This window comes from Gymnoscopelus braueri (genome assembly GCF_963280865.1).
Source record: "Gymnoscopelus braueri genome assembly, chromosome: 22".
In the NCBI taxonomy this organism is placed as follows: domain Eukaryota; kingdom Metazoa; phylum Chordata; class Actinopteri; order Myctophiformes; family Myctophidae; genus Gymnoscopelus; species Gymnoscopelus braueri.
In genome coordinates, this window is record NC_137624.1 from 4,159,002 (window position 1) to 4,182,215 (window position 23,214).

General features: G+C 42.0%; 1 protein-coding gene across 1 annotated transcript in view; it reads right to left on the reverse strand.

The window, feature by feature from the left end:
* The window catches only part of LOC308078304 (tenascin-like), an 87,284-nt gene that overhangs the window by 23,848 nt on the left and 40,222 nt on the right, over window positions 1–23,214 (reverse strand). The window contains exons 17-29 of the mRNA XM_080419423.1: window positions 22,704–22,850; window positions 21,975–22,163; window positions 21,166–21,255; window positions 17,673–17,936; window positions 16,497–17,024; window positions 14,861–15,400; window positions 12,549–12,824; window positions 8,955–9,227; window positions 6,891–7,163; window positions 6,073–6,345; window positions 3,531–3,839; window positions 1,347–1,619; window positions 70–192 (exon numbers count right to left, since the gene is read on the reverse strand). Coding sequence (XP_080275549.1) covers window positions 70–192; window positions 1,347–1,619; window positions 3,531–3,839; window positions 6,073–6,345; window positions 6,891–7,163; window positions 8,955–9,227; window positions 12,549–12,824; window positions 14,861–15,400; window positions 16,497–17,024; window positions 17,673–17,936; window positions 21,166–21,255; window positions 21,975–22,163; window positions 22,704–22,850 — 3,558 coding nt within the window. The remainder of the gene's footprint in view (window positions 1–69; window positions 193–1,346; window positions 1,620–3,530; window positions 3,840–6,072; window positions 6,346–6,890; window positions 7,164–8,954; window positions 9,228–12,548; window positions 12,825–14,860; window positions 15,401–16,496; window positions 17,025–17,672; window positions 17,937–21,165; window positions 21,256–21,974; window positions 22,164–22,703; window positions 22,851–23,214) is intronic.

Genomic DNA, 23,214 nt, shown 5'->3' on the forward strand with positions numbered 1-23,214 from the left:
CTTTATTGAAATGCTGTCTGACCGAAGCTAAACTGAAATGGGAATCCAATCTGAAAATACAACACTCACCTCCGTAAAGTGGCACGTAGACGAGGCGATAGCTGTCAACTCTGGAGCGAGGCGTGATCCATTCGACCATGGCTGACGTGTCGGTTATTTCAGAGAACTGAAGTCCCCTCGGAGAGCCGAGACCTGGAGCACGTCAACATAGGAAGCCCAGAGAACAGAAGAGAACAGAGGGGAGCAAAATGTCAGGTGGATACCATGTTGTCGTGCTTGCTTTTGTTAACTGAACGTCCTTACATCCCTCGACAACAATGGCGACAGCGAGGTCTTGAGGCTTGTGAGCCATGCCTGAGCGAGCCACTACAGACTTTTCTATTTTCAGAGGGCCATACTGACTAATAAAGTGAGCGAAGGGCCAAAACTTTAAACACATAGTGCTGAACTATAGTAAAACCACATGGATTTGATAAGACATGCCCATAATGCTGACTTTTAGTTTGTACAGCTGTATGTGTCACTCTGGTGTACTCTGAGGTTACAATGAAAAAGATTCCTTACATAAAATAACCCACCTTGATGCATTATGAACTTTTAAATGAGATTTATAATCTATATGCACCACTCCATAGGTCACTGATGAGACACCATTGGATAATGTTTAATACTAAGATAATTTCACAATTATAAACATTTGATATTTTCCATTTTACCATCATAGGAATGCAGGTGTCAGGTCGAGTTTAATATTCATTGACATTATTTGGAATCAAGTCATTCACTGCCATTGACGGTCATAAACAAAATAAATAAAAAAAAGAACCAGGAGATAACGCGATCGAAAGATTTACTGGTCCACTCACTTCCTGGTTAAAGTATTTGGGAAATATTCTGTATCTCGACTCCTGTGTTTTACTATGTATTTTTGGCGAAACATGCTATATATTCAACTGGGTTTATCAAGAGAACGGGAGGTGTTTCTTGAAAGATTAGTCAGAATGCTTAAGAATGCTGGCAGAAGCTACAGCCTGTTTTAGAAAACCCCTGGCAGTGAATGTGTAAAATATTGTTTTCCTCAAAATCTGCAGCCGTTATCGTTTAGATTTTTTGGGGGGGTCATTTTGTTTTCCTTTGAGGAAGTCACGGGCCAGATTGAGATGATCGGCAAATCAAACTTCACATCCTCCTGAATATGTCGCTTGCCAAAAAGCATATTTTCCAATGGAAAGACACCTGGGTTTAAACCTATAAGCCTGTTCAGAAGAATGGTTAGTGGCACCATGTGTTCACAGTTCACAGATGTAGCACACAGTTGCATACTGTTTCAGGCGCTCTCCATATACCTGTGTGGGCGACCCCAGTAATGGGTTGGGATCGCTGATCCAGCGCGACGCCGTACAGCTCGAGTTCGTACTCGGTGCCGCCCATGAGCCCGCTTAAAACCTTTGTCCGCTCGTCGCCAAAGACGACGTGCTCTTGCGGACTGGCTAACTTTTTGGTGTCTCGTATTTTGATGACAAATCGGTCAAACAAGTCTTCGTCGGCGGTCCACGTCAGACGCAAGCTGTCCTCCGTCACGTCCGACACAAACAGGTGCTCCACCTCTGGCTCCGCCTCTGGTTGAAAAGGAAACATATGTTTTGGGGGGAAATAGGCCGAAGATGTCGCTTATTTTCCAGCACCGTTTATCGAGTTCAGAGAGAGAGAGAGAGAGAGAGAGAGAGCTGAAGACGTCGGTTGAGATTGAAGGAAGGCGACCGGGGCGATGTGTTTCCGGGGTTTTAAGGAGCGAGGCCTTTCATCCGATCCGATTGCCATGCTTCGTTATTCGTTTCATTCGTTAGTGTGAGACGGAAGTCGACGAAAGAGCGGTTCAAGTCACAAAGGGCTCGATGCATTCCTGCAGCAAGTGTAAGATTTAGGTAAGATTACACACAGGAACCCAGGTGTACCTATTCTGGCAAAAAAATAGGCACACGTTCGGCGAAAGTATAGGCAAACGTTCAGCGAAAATAGCAGATTTACAAGCTTGCAACGTTGTGAGCTTGTGGATCAGCTATTTTCTGCAAAGAGATTTGGGGAAGAGGGGGGGGGGAAAGAGAGGACAAAGTACAGACCCTTGTGTAACCCTGGTCAGTGAAGTATAGAGTGGTTTAAGTGGTTAGGAAAATATACTTTGCTGAGGTCAGTTGAAAAGTCTGTGAAAATGATTTGAGCAAACATTGTTTGTTGGTAGGACTAGACTTCCATGCTTCCGTAAGGCCAGCCTGAATGCACTCAAAGATCAACGGATAAACGAGATTGGCAGTTAAAATCAAGTGACATTTTTTCATGCTGAAAATGCCCCGTTGATGCATCAGTGTTTTCCTGCTGTTTCAGACATTTTCTTTGTTTAGTTGTATTCAATAGTTCATTAAAATCCACAGTTTTCACTCCGCAAAAACTGGCCCGATCAAACAAACCAGTTTATCAACACGACAGCTGTGATTATAACAAATGTCAGAGGACATAGTTATGTGATTGTCATATTGTTATGCCCACTGAAGCAGCAGCAGACAGAAATCTGGGGGAAAACACATTTAAAATATGAAAACAAACATTAATGCTTGCTCATATTTTAGAGATGAGAAGAAATGGAAGGGAACGCCACACCGTCTCCTTGTGGCAAAAAGCTGCATACCAAAGAAAATGGGTTGAATGCTTAAAAGAAAGAATTAGGCAGGTTAATGCTCTGGAAAAAAGAGGAAAGTTTCATTATGTTTCCTTGAAGGCTCATCGTAGGAACAAACGGGAACAAGAAAAATGTCAAACATTAAACCTAGTTATGATCAAATATATAACAATGTTAATCAACTGCTCGTTTCATTTCACTGTAGTTGTTGTCAGGCAGAATCCTTGTATCTCCTTCTTTCAACTTTGTATGCTTTTTCGTAAATGAATGCCCTGCTTCGCCATGCAAGAGTGGCGTGCACATGTAGTTAAAACAGCTGCTCTACAAGCTCACGTATCCCATCACGACACATTGTGAGCTTATAGATCAGCTATGTCCACAATTTTTTTTTTTTATATATTGAAAGCAAAAGTAGTTAAGTGTGTCTGTGGGTTTGATACATATTGAGTCAATGCAAAGTATTAAAAAGTGACTAAATTATAAATACATTAAGATCAATTGGATTTGTTTTCATTTCCTGAAGAGCAACAGTTTTGGACATACAAGTGGATTCGGTCTGAGAGCAACGATATACATTCCATTTCTTTACTCTAAAACTACGTTAATTTCAATGACACCTCATTATGCCAAATACATACATGCATGCATGCATGCATGCTTACAAAGTTGAGTTGTTATGGCGAGAAAGGGATTAAAGGAGTATTTCACTTTAATATCAAATATCTAAATATTGAATCAAGCAACTTAAAAACTATCTGGAGTCCACACAAAAGAGAGAGTGGATGTTAAATTGACCCCAGAGGTGTTTTAAAGTGAAATACCCCTTTAAGTCCTTCAGGTGTACTGTGGGCGGTACCTGTCACAGCCACTGTGGTCAGCGGCCGAGAGAACAAGCCTGTATTGGACACGGCGGTCAGTCTGACCTCATAGCCTATGCCAGTGATCAGACCCCAGATGTCCAACCATGTCTGGTTGCCTGGGATGGTGAATTCATGAGGCTTCAGGAGCCAGCCAGAGTCTGTCACCACTACGTGAAAATGACTGAAACCGCCACCGGAGGGGGCTGCTGTTGCTTTCTCCTCCCGATCCTTCATCTCCCAGGACACCCGGAAGCCGTACGGGGTGACATTTGTAATGGTCATGTTTTCCACTTTGGGCAAAGCAGCTGTAGGTGACGGAGGGGTGTTTTTTGATTTGTTTTTGAGAAGGAAACAAATAAAACATAAAAAAATATACAATATGGGCAGGGAACAGGATGCCATGGATATGGTTTTAGATAATGATGTCTGCAATGGTTGCAAAAGTACCAGACTTCTTTTTCAAATGACAGAACTGTTGTCCATTTTGCTAAATTGTAAAAGAAGCATCCCAAAAAATTGTATAAGAAGCTATAAGATATTAAAAAAAGGAGATAAAAAGATATAGATTAAAAACAGCTGGATTTAAGGCATGCGTATAAAAGCAAATGTCATTCAGATCATAGACAGATCTTGCTCAGCTGTACTGTAGTACTTATCTAGAATTGATGCGACACCTTGGCAGAATCTTCTTAAAGGAGCACTTCACCCATTTTTAACCTACATACTAATGATCATTATAAGATGGCACCATTTATGTCTGGTCCCTCTGCGTCTCATTGGTGGGCTGCGGACAGTTCAGAAACCTGTCTACCAGTGACATCATCAATGGGGATTCAAAGCTTATAGAAACTACAGTCTTCCTCTTCCTGGAAAGTTAGCGTGCTGAAATAGAAGCTATTGTTCTTGTATGCATAGAAAAGTTTGAGATCTGGTTTGAAATGATCAAACCCACTGTGTCACTGGTAGGCAGGTTTCTGAACTGACACAGAGTGAGTAGACAGAAATGGTGTCATCTCACACTGGGAGAGACCTAGCCTGTTGAGTGTCTAAACCAGTGGTTTTCAACCTTTTTCATGCCAAGGACCCCCAAATTGATATACGTTTTGGCCGCGGACCCCCATCTGAAAACGTTTTGTGCCAGGGACCCCCAGAAGCAAAGATTTCAGTTAAAAATGTTTACTTTAAAAAACATATATTCAAAGATTTGCACACATTTTCAAGATTTTTCAAAAATAGCAGATCTACAAGCTCATAGCACGGTGCCGCGCTATGAGCTTGTATGTCTGCTATCTTTGAATAGCCAAAGCTAAGTGGTTAAAATGATTGTGACACTAAGTTAACTCATTTGCTGGGGACCCCCTGGTACCACCCCAAGGACCACTGGTGGTCCCCGGACCACTGGTTGAGAACCACTGGTCTAAACGGAAGTATTGTAATTTGGCAGAAATACCGCCAAAGGAAGTTTACGTTGAGGCTTTACAGATCTGTTTACGTTCTCCGTGCACGATATGCGTGTTGTGATTGGTCAAAAAATGCAGTTTCCGGGGGAAGTCCTATAGACACTCTCTGCAGGCTTTTCTCCTTAAGAAAAGGCATGGCAACGAGGCAAGCGTCATCTTCTAATGAGCATTTAGTGACGACCAATTATATGAAGATGAGGTTGACAAAGGGTGAGGTGTTCCCTTAAAGGGGAATACCACTCATTTTCAACATTGAACTATGTCTTTAATACACCTTAGAGCTGTTGTGTGGAAATAAGGAAGAAAAAAAAACTTCTATGTTGCCTAGAACTGGATAATTGATTGAGGTCATCTGATCAGTGACATACGCAGAGTGTACTTTTGGCTGAGGGGGCACACAACAGCTCTAAGCTCTATGCTTTTGTTTTTATTTCATTTTATTTTATTTTTATTTTTATCTTATTTTTTGCTTTATTGTTAAATTGGTTCCAACTGTAATTGTATTCTTGCTCTGTAAAGCACTTTGAGCTGCATTTCATGTCATGAAAGGTGCTATACAAATAAAGTTTATTATTATTATTATTAAGTATTAAAGACATAGTTCGATGTTGAAAATGAGTGGTATTCCCCTTTAAATGCATAATGAGGATTTGATGTAGCCTACCACGGCAGTGGTTCCCAAAGTTTTTAGCTCAAGACCCAAAAGAGAGATTAGGCGGTTGCCCGGGACCCAAACTAGTGAAAATAGCAGATCTACAAGCTCACAACGCGTCACTTCGTGCCACGTTATGAGCTTGTAGATCTACTATTGTCACTACATCTATACATGTTTTATTCATGTATAGAAATTATTATTTACATTTTTTTATGTATTTATGCTTTTGAAACATTTTGAAATTGTTTTTAATTGATGAAAAGTTGTGATCTTTTTTTATAAACGTTTTAAGATCATTTGAAATTTAGGAAACCAAAAAAAGGGGATGTTTATTCGCGACCCATACAAATCGGTCCGCGACCCACTGTTTGGGAACCACTGTACTACAGTATGCATGAGGCTGAACAGTAAAATCCATAGTACCTGTGGTGGCATGGGACAACACGGAGGGAGTGCGACGGCCATGAGAAATACCGAACAGTTCAATGTCATAGGCCGTGGCGTCCGTCAGCTTAGAGACGGTAAAGTTCTGGACTTCGCCATCAATCGTGAACTCCAGTGTGTCAGACATTTGGTCCGAGTCACTGACCCGGATCACAAAGCCATCAAAATGTCCCGACAGCGTGCTCCAGGACAGCGTGAAGTTATCTGGGCTTACGGACGATGCCGCTACGGTGCCGAACTGTGGCACATCCTCTGAACAAGAAGAGAATATGGATTTTCAGTTGTGTCGTTGCTGGGTATTATTTTAAAGTCATACTTGTGTAACGTTTGTTTTAGTAATGTTTTTTGGCGGCACCTCTGTTAGTACCGCTGTCATTACAGTGTCTGTCTATGGTTCTATTTCCCAAACTAAATTCCCACAATTTAGTTTGAAACAAAACTACGGAAGTACCGCTCCAAAACGAGTGTTGCAGGGTCTTAGTGCCAAGGATCATACTTTTGTTAGAAATGGTATGTATTAACTTTAAGATACATAAATAGTGTCAGGGGCAGACACTTGTGACTAAACGTGGTATTCAGATAAGTTGTCCAAAACATTTATTTGGAATGGTTATTGTGAAAAAAATACCAGTGAAAAGTATCAAAAATACACTTTGTTTCATTGTAAAGGTTACACAGTATGACTTTAAGATTTACTTAGGTTCAAAATCTCTTCTTGGCAGATTTTTGAGACTATGTGTTCAGGGCGTTATTAATATTACATGCAGTGTGTGATCCAGTGCTGGCATGTGTAATACCTGTGGTGGCTACGGCGAATAGGGGTTGTGTTTTTTGGCCGCCAGCGCTAGCATACAGCTTGATGTCGTAGCGTGTGCTGGCTTTTAGCCCGGCCATGAGCGTGGAGCGCGCGTCTCCCGGCAGGGAGCGCCCCACCGCCTGCGAGGGTAAAGCAGATTCTCTGACTTCTACTATAAAGTTATCAAAAGCCTTCCCTCCTGCCCTCCACGACAGAGCAAATCTGTCTGAGGTAATGTTAGAAACAACTAGCCTGGATAAGTCAGGCTCTGGGGCTACAAGGGGAGAGAAAAGCACAGGATGACTATTCATATTTTTTTTGTAATGATGGCAGAGCAAGTTTCAAGTGCTTTCCCCCCTTAGAAATACAATGTCAGACTTGTGGGTTAGTTTGCATAAAGTGGAAGTTAGAATAGGAGTGCTAACCGTTGACCGCTTTGCTTCCTAAAGCGCAAGGACTCTTTGGTAGAGGGTTGGGTTGTGTAGTTACCTTGCCATGATGCGACTGCATCGGGGGGGGGGGGTGTCAACTTCATGTTGATTATAGGAGGAAGACCCAGACTGGATCCGCGATCTTCAAACAGTAAAATCAATAGGAAGTTGCATATATATATATTTTTTAAACTCACCAATATTTGGGGTTACATCACGACAAGGTAACTACACAACCCAAACCTCTACCAAAGTGTTATTGCACTTTAAATCATACATTATTTTGGCAAAAAAAAATTGAACCTGCGCTCTCATTTTCCATTGTTGCGTGGAAAACATTATAAATTATTTTGTAAGGAAAACAAGTCAAACGTTTTTATGTACTAGAACTTTGGTATGGTATTTATCAAATTTTTACGTTATCTTGTCCTGGTGAATCCCACACATACTAACCCCATGCTGCCCTCATACCCATGCAAGAAACACCACAAAATAAATAAGGTCACAAACACTTTCTTCACGTCCCACAGATAACTTATCTGTGAGAGAGAACAAGAAATTTCTTTCAGCTACGCAAGTTTTGGTTGCTGAGTTTGAATCGCAATCACAGGAACAGGGAAATATTATGTGGAAGTAGGTGAGAGCTGCCTGTGTGGTACATTTTAAGCCTAGTTCAGATCAGGCCAACGATCTACAAGCTCACAACACATTGTGAGCTTGTAGATCAGATGTGGTCGAACGCTGCGGACTGAATTAGCCCTTACTTCACTGTGGCATCATTGGGAAGACGTCAGTACCAGCCCGGCATCAGCCACTTCTGGCTCCCCTAAACGCAAGTCCTACACAAGGCAGAATGTGCCGAATCCTTTAGTAAAGCAACATCAGACATTTTATGCACAGTGCAGTTAATGTGTCATTCCTGCCTTTTTTGTGGCCGATACTTAAGTTTTACAATTACATAGCACAATACCACTGTCAACTGTGGTGGAATATATCCAGACTATGGCCATTGGCCAAATACTGACTCTTTCAACGTTATATTCTCAGCTCTCTGAATTCTTTAGAAATGACTCTATAAGCCATTATTTCCAAAACCTGTGTGTCAAACTGCACAGCCAATATTTCAATTCGTAGCTATGATACCCTACTTTCATATGGCATGAAAAAAACTAAAATGTTTTTTTTGTGTGTGTCAAAAAATTGTCACATACTGTACACATAATCGTATACATATTAATTTTCATTAACAATGAACCTTTTCTATTATGGCCAGAGTTATGTGTGAAGATCTGTATTATTTTAGTATACTGACTGAATCCCATACTTTACTTAGCAACAACCACAATAAAGGCATGATTTAAGTAAAGGTATGATTTAATGCATGATTTATGCATTAAGTATTATTATTAGTACTATTACTGTTACTATTACTATTACTATTTATTTTTGTACGCAGTATTAATAAATGAGTCTTGGATCAGTACTTCTATTCTTAGTAGCTTTATGCATACAGCCCAAGTCAATGTTTCAGAATGCAAATAATAGTGAAGGAGAAAAGGTTTTTCTTTTTTTAACTCCCCAAAATCTAAATGAATGGCAAGTGTAAAGGTGTAATATGTATGAAATGTAAATACCTGTTGAAGCAACGATACTGACAGCATGTGTTCTGGAGCCCTTCAGTGTCCCATACAGGTAGGCTATATAGTCAGAGTCGGACCGCAGCCCTGTGATGTCATGGGACTTTGCATTCTGGGATATGTTATGTTCCTCTGGCTCTCTCAGCCAATCGGAATCAATAATCTCCAGGACATAACCGTCAAACTCTCCCTCAGTGTCATTCCAAGAGAGCGTAAAGCTCTCCGATGTTAAGTCAGACACGTATAGGTTTCCAAGCGCTGGCTCGTTAACTAAAGAGAGAAATTATTATTAGAGTTTCATCGAAGCCATTTTGCATGATAGCATTTTTTTGGAAAAAATAAAGATATCCGGTGTTTGATAATGTACGCTGTCATCACTGGCATAAGAAAACAGAAAATGAGGTACAGTATAATCCCGTAGAAGACTCACCACCTTCCACTTGTACTTGACTGAATAGCTCAGTAGAGGACGCACATCATTTTGAACAACAGACAGAAAGTCATCTGTTTGGATCAGTGGCGTGTCCAGGTTTTCTGGACTGGGTCGGCCCAAGTGGGGTGCACTTCAGGGGCATAATTTTCGGGTTGCAGGGGATGGCAATTGCCACCCCCTAGCATTCCATTTTTTCCAGTTATTTTATTCATATTTTCTCCACCTTTGAATGCTCTTTGCAGATTAATCAGATTTGCCACCCTCTATTTGCCACCCTCTAGTGTTTAATGAAATGACTCTGGTGCACTTTATCCAGGGCTGCACACATGCAGTAATTTACCATTTCTGTCTCCACTACCGATATGTATTTGAATTACTACTATAATATACTATACATTTAGAGAAGGCAATTATTCTTTACCCCTTTTTAGCCCAATTTAGTCATTATGACAACTAATTCCTCGCCCAACATGTCTGTGTTGTCACTGCTGTAGACGAAGCAGGGGTGGACACATACTTTACCCCTGTGCCACCTGAGTGCAAATGCTTTCATTACTAACATTACAGTGTCTTTCATTTATGTGTTTAACGTTTAATTGAAAGATTGTTGTGTGGCACCCATGGGGGTGGGCAGTCATATTCCAGGGGTGGCACGTGCCACCTTAGGCCACCCCCCCCCCCCCCCCCCTTGGACACACCACTGGTTGGGATGACGGGTTCCACTATACAGCAGTTATGACATGAAGTGGAAAGAAGTGGTCATTAACACCAACATTTAAACATGTAATACAAAGGAAAGAAAGGAGTGATAAAGCCAATAAAGTGGCTGTAAAGATACTGGCCTGCAAATTAATTGTTAATTGATAACCCCTTGAAGAGATTTGGTGTAGATAAAAAGGTACAGAGACACAGGTCCGGTTCACCAAGTCTAGAGGGTTTTAAGTGGTTAATGTAATGAAGTGTTGTGGAGTGTAAACACGTGGCTATGGGGACAGAGCTAACATGAGTGAGTCAGAACCATTTCATACAACATGCACCCAAAAGTCCAATTATGAATGTCATCTGCACTCATAACAAGCAAGGGTAGGATCATTTTACATCATGTTGAAACCAGAACGAAAACAACCCCCCCATGCTGTGAGAACGTCACATTCCTGTTGATTTACATGCACATGCAAGTCAAAACACAAGACATTCCACGGGATACCAGGTGGATTGTTAACAAAACGCTGAAATATTTATTTATTATTTATTTATTTTCTTACTTGCTTTTTGCTTACTTACTTACTTATTTACTTCCTTAACCTTAATGATACGAAGATTGGATTATATGCAACCTGGTAAGGACATTACATTTATTTAACATAAGTATGATGAATCAAAATATTGATGCTTTGATATTGATATTTCTTTAAAACAGTTGTATCCTTTAAATTTGAACCGATGCTCAGACCTTAATGTCAGTCACATACAGCATACAGTACCATGAAACTCACAACGTGTTGCATCGCAGAGTGCCGTGAGCTTGCAAATCCGATATTTCTGGCACGCGACTCGCGAGTATAAAGGTCTTTACACACTGGGAAAAAAACATGATCCGAAAATACGTCCGCAAATATTTCGTATCAAACTGTTGATGGTTTTATTCAGAAAAAAAATTCAAGTGAAAAACGCTTTACCGTGACATAACTTTTGCGTTCTGCGTGGATTTACTCGTGACACAAACACCAGTTCAAAAATAGATATGTTCAAGCGAAATACCTTTACTCCTAGACCTAGACTGTGAGTATTTTAGTTCAGGCAGACATCCAACGGGCAAAATGAACTCTCAAGGTTAATCCTGTATCCACAGTGAATGAATGAAGGTTTGATGGAATGAGATGACATGAGATGAACATGGACACACTGTCAGCTGGTTTGTTGTTGGTTTGTTGTTGTTTTTGTCTTTTGCAATCATTGCAGCACATCAGCATCAAAACTCACCACGATGCAAGGACATACTGTAGGGAGGGACGTCATGCACTTTGGGAGGTGGGATGGAGGTAGCAATAAGCGTGGCCATTTTGACGGCCCACCTTTGCTTGGTTCAGTGACATTTTGGGTTTTGGGACACCCCTACAGTACTGTCTCTCTGCTTAGACACAAACAGTGGCTGGAGGGTAAGAGGTGACACATGGCATGTTGGTTAAGATGAAAGCATTACAAATACACACAGTTGATGGAAACAACATGTATGGGGTTATTATGTCATGTTCTCACTCCATGCAGTTTAGATGCGTAATGTGAGTGAGGTGTGGCCGCTACGCTATCAGCGGAATAGCATACCTGCTAGTATGACCATAAATGCTGTGTACAGGCCTGGGCAATATGTTGATATTATATTGATAATATCATGAATTGATGTGAGAATACATATCATCTGGGATTTTTTATATTGTATCATTTTTATATGATATAAGTCATATATTTTTTTAAATAGCAAAAATAGCCGATTTACAGGCTCACCTTGTGTCCCATTAGTGATGCATTGTGAGCTTGTTTATCTGCTATCTTTGATATTTTTGAAAATATTGAAAAAAAATGTAACAAATTAATATTATTCTCAATAAACCAAATCATCATCACGATATCGATATCGAGGTATTTGATGTTGTCCATATGGCCCAGCCCTAATGGTGTATGTCTGCATTTGTATGAATGTAGTTCACCACTGATCCCAACTGGAAAAGAAGGATACGCTTTCAAAGGTTACTAGAAAAGAGTCGTAAAGATTATCGCAGTTGAGGGTACAGTACAGATTTAGAGGACAGAGTTTAGGACTAGGGATGGGAAGTTATGAAAGTGTCATGTTACGATTATTGTGGCCAAAATAATTGTGATTGACGATATTATCACGATTATCTAAATATGCTTTAAACTCTTAAAATGCCACTTTTGTTAACCACTTGCACATTAGCCAAAATTAGGAGATCTACAAGCTCACAATGCAGTTGTGAGCTTGTAGAAGCAGTCAAGTCCAGAGCCAACTTGGGTCCAGTGTTTATGACAGCCAATTTCACGATAAAGTAAAACCCCTGCGATATGAATATCGCGATAAACGATAATATCGTCCCATCCCTATTTCAAGACCCTGTGCCGTCGGGAAAAACTAAGGGTACCTGTGGTGGCTTCAATAAACACGGGCTCTAGGAAGTCTCCCTGGTGCATCCCGTACAGACCCACCAGGTAGCTGGTGTTGGGGGTCAGGCCGGAGATGCCCAGGCTGAAGGCGTCTCCGGACAGCGTGAGGTTCTGGCTCTCCGCCACGTGCTCCATGTTTGTTACCTCAATGACAAAGCCCTCAAAGTCCCCGTCCTGCGAGCCCCAGGACACATTGAAGCTGTCCCAGGTTATGTCACTGATGGTGAGGTTCACCACCACGGGCTTCAACTCCTCTGGTAGATCAAGACAAATCCACATGGTGGTGGTGAATTCAAAGGCAAGAGGGATTCATTCATGTGAATTATTACTCTGGATTAGTCAAGGCATGTTACTCGACACAAAAAAAAATAAAGGAATTAAATGAATTATTTTGTCGCTGTCAGGCGAAAACCTTGTATTTCCAAAACGGTTACTTTTCAGGAAATGGGGGGGGGGGGGGGGGGGGGAAGCATGTGTTCTGATGGATCCAGTGTAGTTATTATTTAGTCATAAGCTCTTGTTAATACTTTTTAATGGTTAAATATTTATAAAACCGACAGACACACTTAACTGCTTTCACTTAAAAAAAATAGCCTCACAGCACGTCACAAGTTGTGGATCGTGCCACGTTGTGAACTTCTAGATCGGCTATTTTGTGTGACACTGTAGTATGACAAAGTAAGGGCACTAATTTAGGAAAATAATTGAATAATACATAAATAAATGAAATATGGAGATACAAGGTTTCTGCCTGACAGCAACAATGATGGATGGATGAATGAGGATGAAATTAAAGTGAACTGTATTCGGCACATTAATTCAGACTGTCACAAAAAGCGTTTCATTATCTTTAAAGTAAATCAATGCAAAATTCATTATGTGAGTAAGAATAATTTTAAAGTCATACTGAGTAACATTCATTTTACTAGTCTTTTTGGCGAGCGGTCTTTAGTACTCAGGGGCGGATTTAGACTTTAGACTTAGGGCGTATTCAGACTGGGTCCGATTGATTCAAACCGTTCCCGAGTACGGTTGGCTTCTCCCAGCTGGCCAGCATTCACACTGGCCAAAATTATTTCGTACTTGAGTACATTTCATTTAGCAGTAATGGTAAATATGTGCCTCATGGGGGCGCTGTTGACTATGGGGCTTTGTGAGATGCAATGTCATTCACAGAAGAGTCACTTGTCAGAGTGCAGAGTGAATAATAAAGTTTGACTGTGTTCCTGACGTTGTCTTGAGTTATAATAATAATAACTGAGAAACAATACACAACCAAAGCAGTGTGTGCGTTGGTCTTTCAAACCTCAAAATGTAACGTTGTCTCTCTCGCGTCTGTTATTATCAATATGATCGTGACGTCACTGATGCATTCTTGGTATTTTAGCAGTGACGTCACGGGCTAATCCTTGGTATATTTATCCTTATATACACGTTCACTACACATGTGTTTTTTGTTTATGTTTTTCCACGGCTCGCGCTACTCAAACACTAGCGGGATTATTATTTCTTGTCAACATTCAAGTAGAACTATGAGAAGGTATAACCCAGCTAAAATAATGTGTAGTTATACAAAATATATAAAGGATATATGATTAGCAGTCCACTTCCTTCTCTTGGTACGGATGGATTCACACTGCAACGTTCCGTTCGCGAGTCCGCAGCAATCGGACCCGAGACTACCTCCCCAGGCGGTTTCGGGTACGGTACGGTGATGCGTTACGGGGAACGGTTCGCTACGTTCACACTACCACAACATCTGCCATGTGGTCCGGGGTGCGCACCCAGGACCATAGTCTGAATCCGCCCTTAGTTGTCATTCCAGCGTCTGTCTATCGGTCTAGAACTACGAATCCCAGAATTCAGTTCAAAACAAAGGAAGTACTGCTCCTAAATTAATGCTGCAGGATCCTAGTGCCATGGAAGTTTTGGAAAGCAACAATGTTGTATTTAAAAAAAAAAAAAAAAAAAGTTTGGTACATTTTTGGTACATAGGTTTGGTACATTTTGGCATAAGAGAACTTGTAGTGAAATTATTTTGAAAAATATGTAATTCTTTAATTGAAAAAAAGGTTACACAGTATGACTTTAAATTAGGAAAGAGCATCGTAAAATGTTTCATCATGTAGTCACAGTTGTATTATGTAGTGACATAAAGAGGTATTGAGTGACCTGTAAAAAAGTGTTATATATTTCGTATTATCTATAAAAAGAAGCAAGCATGAGAGAAGGTATGGAGAGATGGATGGATGCTGATGTTGAAACAAAGAAAACGTCTGCCTCCATGTACCTGTGGTAGCAGAAACTTTGATAGGTAAAGATCGTTCTCCCTCCACCAACCCATAAACTGAAATATCATAGCGCGTGGCGGGGGCCAAGCCTCCGATCTCAGCCCTCCTGAAACCTCCTGGCAACGTGCTCTCATGGACTTTTTGTGCCGGTCCCGACACAGCACTGAGCTCCACCAGGAAGCTATCAAAGGCCTCGTCGTCGGGCGGCTCGAACCACATTAGCTCCACGCTAGCGGTGGTCACGTTAGTGACTAGGAGCTCTCCCAGGATCTCCAGGATGGAGCTCTCGGGCTCAGGAGCCCCGGAAGAAGAGATAGAGGGCTCCAAATCCAGGATAGAGCTCTCAGAGGCCCCAGAAGAAGAGACAGGGGGTTCCACACCCAGGATAGAGCTTTCGGAAGCCCCAGAACTAGAGCCAGAGAGCTCCACAGAGCTTAGATGATCGCTTGGAGCTGTAGGCGGAACAGCGTCCAAAGTAGACCGAGGCGTTGGCTCATCTTTGATACTCAGCGCTATTACACCACGGGAAGTAGGAGATGCTACGGTAAATAGAAATGATGTTAGAAAATAAATACATCAATGAAATGTTGTAACTGTTTATGGATAGAGAGAGAAACAGAAGACAACTGACACTGTAAATAACGGATGGGGAAACACATAAATAGTAGGGTTAGTTGAAGATCAGTCTCTTAAGCCAGAAAACTCTTCAACAACCTCCAAACGCCACAGAGAGTCTGTACAGTAACGGTGCTTCGCAATAAATGTGACAGGAAGCTGTCTTCTGTTTGTCATTTCCCTTCATCAAATTTGATGAGTTCCAGAGCTGTGTTCTCTCATGCATCAGAGATGCACTGACCATTGGCAGAGCAGCACATTCATTAATGACACATGAATGAGCCAGTCAGTGTCATTAACTTTTGAAGGTCCTGAGTAGTCCACCACAGTGGAAGTACACAGTTCTCTTCAAATGGAGGCTGAAGCCATGCAGAAAGCCTGAAGAGAAGGCCACTTTTTACTCTATAATGGAATGAGTCCTTTTGACCAACATGCAGCATGGGACTCTAATGCCTGATTTATACTTGGCATCGTGTCGCACATCAAAAATAGGCAATCAACACGTTAACAACACGTTGTGCTGTGCCTCAGCCCCATAGGTAAAACCTCCATTGTCAGAGAAGGGAGGCACGACACCACCGCGCAACTAATGATAAATCAGGCTTTACGTTGTCCTCGTCTTAGATAGTCTCACGTAACCAAATTAATTATCAGAGATCTCTGCCTACTGATCTAAATTCTTCATTAAAATATTGTGTGGAAACTATTTGGAGATATAAAAAACGACAGCATCAGAAAAACCAGTGCAAAGACTGCAATGCTCCAATGCAAATGAGATGGTATAACGATTGGTTTTCAAAGCAGTGGCTGTGGGTTACCAATGGTTTTCTCCACCGTTCAAACCCATTATGATTTTTTTCCCCAGACGTATCAGTAGACGGATATCTTTGATCTTCTGGCTACATCAGACTACATCGTATAATAACTATAGGACAAAATGTCCATGACATGGAACGCCGATTGTTCAGTAGCTAATTCCAAAATGATGGCATTGTCATGCAAATCATATATATTATGTACACATGCAAAAGCAGCCTATTAACAACAATGGAATCAAATACAAATTGCCGTTACAATGAAAGGCTGAACACCAGAACAGATACGTCTGGTCAACATGCAGTCCAAAAGAGAAGCTTATACCTGTGACCGCCACCGCTTCACCAAGCGCAGAAGACCTCTGGCTATCGCTTATTCCATAAAGTTTTATCTGATATTCTGTAGATGCCTTCAGGCCCTGGATTCTAACGCCACTGCCATTGCCTTGGAGACGGATCTCTCTCATATCCCATAATCGCAGAGCATCTCTGCATTCTACAGCGAAGCTATCATAGACGCCGTGTGTCGCGTTCGGCTCCCACGAGACGTCAAATCCGTCCGAGGTGACGCCTGAGATGTTCAGGTGTCCGGGCTCATTCCCGGGCATCATCCCAGACGACTGGGTGTCAGAAGTGGGATCTAAATGTACAAAGCTAATGATATTGTCCTCCAAGCCTGTGGGAGGCGTTAGCTCTGGGACGTCAGAGGCAGCTAAGTAAAATGTGAAAGAGGCTACAAAGAAACACAACAAAGGCACAAATCAAGATCAACAAATTATTTAGGTTAGGGCTGGGTAATATGGACAAGATCAAATATTGCAATATTTTGGACCAAATACCTCGATATCGATATTGTGATAATATCATATTGTGTTGATAATATTAATTATCAAATTCAAAAACCTTCAAAACAGCTCAAATACCCATTTACAAGTTCACAACGTAGGCTACTGCAAGCTTGTAGATTGGTTATTTTTGCTCATTTTGTATAAAGTAAGGAATTAGTGATGCAATATGGAAATATTGCCCAGCCCTAATGTGCATCTAATTGTGCTGCAAATGAAATGCCAAAAATCATCTCATTCCCTGTTTTATGCATAAATCACTGCACTTCCCCAGAGAGTGTCTTTCTTATGATGAATTTATACATTTGGAACGCACTGTAAAACCTGGAAAATGGGAATGGCTATCTCTCATTCTGTTTGAAGATTGTGAAAGGCCCGTGGAAATTCTAAGGGAAAAATCATCAGCAATACTTTGCCTGCCAAGTGTGATGGCTGCTACAGCATTTCAACTTTGAAAAAAAGAGCAAACGGTTTGAAATGAAATCATAACGACCATAGAACATTAATCAAAATGGCATCTCTTATTGACGACCCACCTGTGGATGCGGACACAATGGCCGGCATGCTGTTTTTCGGTCCTCTCTCTGCGGTCAGGTGGATGGTGTAGTCCATGCCAGGTTTCAGGTTGGTCAGAATGTGCGTGGTGTCCGCGGCTGGGACCGTCAGCTCCTCTCGGTCGCCGTCCCTGGTCACAGATTCCAGCCGGTAGCCGGTGATCTTGGCCCGGGGTTTCTGCCACTCCAATGTGAGGGACGTTTCCGACGAATCGCTCACTTGCAGATCTCTGGGTGGGTCGAGCTCTGAGAAAGACGAGGTCCGTCAGTTACGTTGGGTTATTTACATGCATTATGCTGCTTATGGGTCTCGGTAATGGTAAAGGACAGTCGGTCAGGAACACGGTAGAGAGCATTTTGGTCGGTGGCAGTGGCACGTGAAGTTGTGTTTAGTAAAAGTTTACCTCTCTTAGTACCGTATGGCAGTGGTTTTCAACCTTTTTCATGCCAAGGACCCTTAAATTGATATACTTTTGGCCGCGGACCCCCATCTGAAAAAGTTTTGTGTCAGGGACCCCCAAAAGCAAAGATTTTAGTTAAAAATGTATGTATGTAATGTATTGTAAATATATTCAAAGATTTGCACACATTTTCAAGATTTTTCAAAAATAGCAGATCTACAAGCTCATAGCGCGGCACTCTATGAGCTTGTAGATCTGCTATTTTTTTCTACAAGCTCAAAATGCATTGCTTGTAGATTGGCAATTTCTCCAGAATATGTGTCTATTCATAGGTTACTGTATGTTTGCGTGCTCCTTTTACATGGAAAAGAGCCAGTTACGTTGGTTCGGGCATCTAGTACGGATGCTTCCAGAGCGCCTCCCCTAACCTGACTCCGCCAGATGGAACAAGCTTGCGTCACATTTGTTTCACAGGCTACTTGCATCTGGGACCCCGGTAGCAGAATCGATGCAAGACGGCGATCCCTTGTTTCAAGCTACTTGGCAGGTGATTAGATGGGACCGTCTGTCTATCACCGTCTATCAACCAATCATATTGACGTGTCTACATGACTTATAGTGCCTGCGCCAGAAGTAGTTATTTTGTATACTATTCAACCATGATGACTTGTGAAAGAACTACAACGCAATAAGCGCTTCTCGATGGCATCACATCCGGTTTCACCAAGATCCCGCCCCTAGCAGCTGCTGTGCGGAGTATCTCTATTCTCTGAGCGAGCCCAGATGGAGGTTGTATTGTGAACCTGTGAAGTCAATACCGCCCCCATCTGGCGGAGTCAGGTTATGTCTCCCCAGCAGTGGCGGAAAAAGTACTCAAATTAAAAGTAAAAGTATCAATACTGCAATACAGAAATACTCTGTTACAAGTGAAAGTCCGGAATTCAAAATGTACTTGAGTAAAAGTACAAAAGTATTGGCATCAAAATGTACTTAAAGTACCAAAAGTAAAAGTACTCATTATGCAGAATGCCCCATTTAAATGTTCCAAATGTATAAAAAACCTTTTGAAAATAGCAGATCTACAAGCTCACAATGTGTCGCATTGCGACGCATTGTGAGCTTGTAGATCGGCTATTTTCAAATTGTCGAAATGCATAGAGGGCTGAAGTGGTTAATGTATGTTTTGTAATAATAATCAAAATCTACAAAGTTACTTTGTAACTAAGTAAATGTACTTAGTTACTTTCCACCACTGCTCGCTAGGGAGGTCCTCTGGGCACGTCCCACTGGGAGGAGGCCACAGGGAAGACCAAGGACCAGGTGGGGGAGGATTGTATCTCCACGCTGGCCTTGGAACGCCTCGGGATCCCCCAGTTAGATTTAGCTTATGGGGCCTTGGAAAGGGATGTCTGGGATTCTCAGCTGGAACCTCCGCGACCCGACTCCGGATAAGCGGATGAAGACGGATGGATGGATGTTTGCCTATTATAACATGCCCAGAATAGGGATGCTACGGGTTCACGTGGTTATAATGAATGCAAAACATTGGCCATAGTTTAAAAAGAAAAGGGAAAAAAAGCACATCATTCATTATAAGCTCTTGCTTTGCTCTTGAAGAATTTGGACTGACAGACGTAATGACATTGGCTTACGCTAGCTAGTTTAAACCATGTGTTACAGCACATAGAAGATGGATGATGCAAAGTATTGGCCTGTTTGTTGTGTATGCATGATTTATACTTGGTCGCTGATTTATAAGCTCACAATATGTCACAACACAGAACTGTGAGGTGTTGTGAGCTTGTGAATCTGCTATTGTTGATGTCCAGCACTGCACTGGCACACTAGCCTGGCATTGGCTAGACTGATAACGTGGATTCACTCTCACGTTCCTCCCCGGTATCAGTCTGGACTTCGGCCCATAGGGAGCGAGTATGAGAAATCAGGAAAATGATCGGGCCAATCAGTGACTGCGTTTCAACTGCCGTCCGTACAACAGTGAAAAGCATCAAAATCATTTTCTGCAAAATTGTAGCCAACTCCCACAAGTAACATCTTTGTGAAGCACACGGGTAAATGGTGCATTTATATGACGCTTTACACTGTTGCATTACATTCACCCATTCACACACTGACAGCGTGCAAGGCACCAACTTCATCGGGGAGTAATTAGGGGGTTCAGCGTCTTGCTCAAGGACACTTCGACACTAACCCGCGGGATCGAACTATGAACCTTCCGTTTTCCCAAGTGGCCGCTCTTCCTCCCGAGCCGCTGACGCCACTGATAACATTGTTAGGAAATGTTTGAAAAAAGGTTTCGAAAACAGTGAAAATAGCCGACCCTGCAAGCTCACGCTAGCGTGTGCGTGCGCGCTTGCCTCACCGCGTGGCGGGTTTTGGCTTTGCCAGGTGTAAGTGTGGTGGGTGGGTGGGGTTGGGAACCACTGGTATGAACCACTCACTGAGTGCCGCGCTATGAGCTTGTAGATCTGCTATTTTTGAAAAAGAAATACCCGAAAATGTTTTTTAAATCGAACATTTGTAACTCAAATCTTTGCTTCTGGGGGTCCCTGGAACAACATATTTTGAGATGGGGTGGTGGGAGGCGGGGGTCAAATGCGTATCATTCTGGGTGGTCCTTGGACATGAAAACGTTTGAGAACCACTGATATTACAGCAACATACGTTTTTATGCTTTATTTTTTTATAATTTAAAAGACATTTGTAGAATCCCCAGAAGCAGAGATTTGAGTAAAAAAAACATTTGAAAAATGAAAAATGTTCAAGGTAAAGTGTGCCGCGCTATGAGCTTGTAGATCTGCTATTTTCTAATAGCCAAAGAAATCTAAAAATGAAACCGATTATTTCCCGGCCTTAATGGGTCTTAACTCTCTCTGCACTTCTGAGACAGGCTTGACACATATAAATAACAAATCACTTTTTTCCCCCCATTAACCTCATGCCGGTCCTCGATATTTGTATCAACAGCTACAGGTGGGTCACGGGTGTATTTATCTAGAGGTGTGAAGGATGTTTTATTTGGACAGCTGTTATGGGGTTATTGTCTCTCTCACCCGTTTCTGTGTTGGTGGTGGCAGGAAGACTCTCTCTCTCGTTCTTCACGGCTGTCACTCCGATCCCGTATTCTGTGCCTGGTTTTAGCCCTGCAGCACATAGGAGAAACAACTGTTGAAACACATCCAGCACTCTGTGTGCATTTGCAGCTTTCTAGGTTTGTCTTTGCAAAGGACAAAAAGAAAACAACATTCAATCTGTATACGAATCCAGAACAGCTGCATGTTACTTGACCACTGAAATAGTTTTTTTTTACTTAAAAAAAGGTGAAACTGGAATGTAGAAATACTCTGTTACAAGTAAAAGTCAGGAATACTAAATTTACTTGAGTAAAAGTACAAAGTATTGGCATCAAAATGTACTTAAAGTACCAAAAGTAGAAAGTACTCATTATGCAGAATATCCCGTTTCACAAGTTATCATATGTATACAATTTTGAAAATAGTAGATCTACAAGCTCACAACGTGTCGCATCGCGACGCATTGTGAGCTTGTAGATCAGCTATTTTCAAATAGCCAAAGTTTAAATAGGGCTGAAAAGGTTAATGTATGTTTTGTAATAATAATTAAAATCTACAAAGTAACTAGTAACTAAAGTTTTCAAATAATTGTAGTGGAGTAAAAGTACAATACCTGCCTCTGAGATGTACTGGAGTAGAAGTAAAAGTATAGAAAATTGAAAACGCCCCAGTGAGGTAAAAAAAATCCTCAAAATTGTACTTAAGTACAGTACTTGAGTAAATGTAATTAGTTACTTTACACCACTGTGTGCGTGTGCATGCGTGTGTGCGTGCGTATTGCCTCTCACCAGTGACAGTAACCTGGGTGCCGTCTCCCGGCCCAGCGGGCACCATCTCCTCCCCGTGGGACCCCCCTCCAGAGATGTGGTTGTACTTCACCCTGTAGGTGTCAACCTCCGCCACGCTGTTGCTCCACTGCAGGGTGACGCCGTCTTCCGTCTGGGAGACCACCTGCAGGTCCCTGGGGGGGTCCAGGTCTGTGGCAACACAACAAAGCAACACATTACCCCATTAAGACCGGGAACGCATCTGTCATTTTAGATTAAAAATACCAGATATACAAGCTCATAGCGTGGCACCGAGTGCCGCACTATGAGCTTGTAGATCTGCTATTCAATTCAAGTCTCCATGGGGTGACTAATCGATTAGCCTCGGTCCCAGCCTCACTCATCTGCGAAAACAAGAGCCAGGTCACGACCTAAAGCAGCGAGTCTAGGAAGTCCTGAGTGGGTAGTATTTCCGTCGTACGCGTTTCCCCCGGAAACGATATTTTTTGACCAATCACACTTCACGGAGAATGTTAACAGATTTGTAAAGCATCAACGTCATTTCCTTGGGCGGTACTTCCGTCAAATTCAACCGTTTCCGGTTGTCACTTCCTAGACAACCAACAGCCCAGGTCTTGCCCAGCGTGCTAATCGATAGGAAAAAAATGATTATTTTTTTGGGTGAACTATCCCTTTAAGCCACCTCACTCCAACTCGGTGGGGCCACACGGCTCGGCAAGGCTTACTCACCTGTAGTGAAGGTCTGGGTGACGGGTTTGCTGGTGCTGTTTCCCCTCCTGGAGGTCAGGGTCACCTGGTACTGGGTGTCTGGGTCCAACCCGTCCAGGCTGTACTGTGAGTCCGAGGAGGACAGGTCCACCACGGTTGTGTTTGTGTCTGCAGCAAGGTTATTATAGTTAACGAAAACTTAACGAAATAACGAAAACATTCTCGTCAAACTGAACTAAATGAAAACTAGAACATTGGTTCTCAAAGTGGGGTCCGGGGGATCCTTGGGGGGCTACCAGGGGGTCCCCAGCTAAATGAGTTAATAAAGCACCACTTTATCCATATTTTATATTTTGGCTATTCAAAAATAGCAGACATACAAGCTCATAACGCTATGAGCTTGTAGATCTGCTATTTTTGAAAAATCTCAAAAATGTGTGCACATCTTTAAATCTTTTTTCTTTTTAAAGGCGATCATTTTGAACTCATATCTTTCCTTCTGGGGGCACAACATATTTCCTCCCTGGCACAA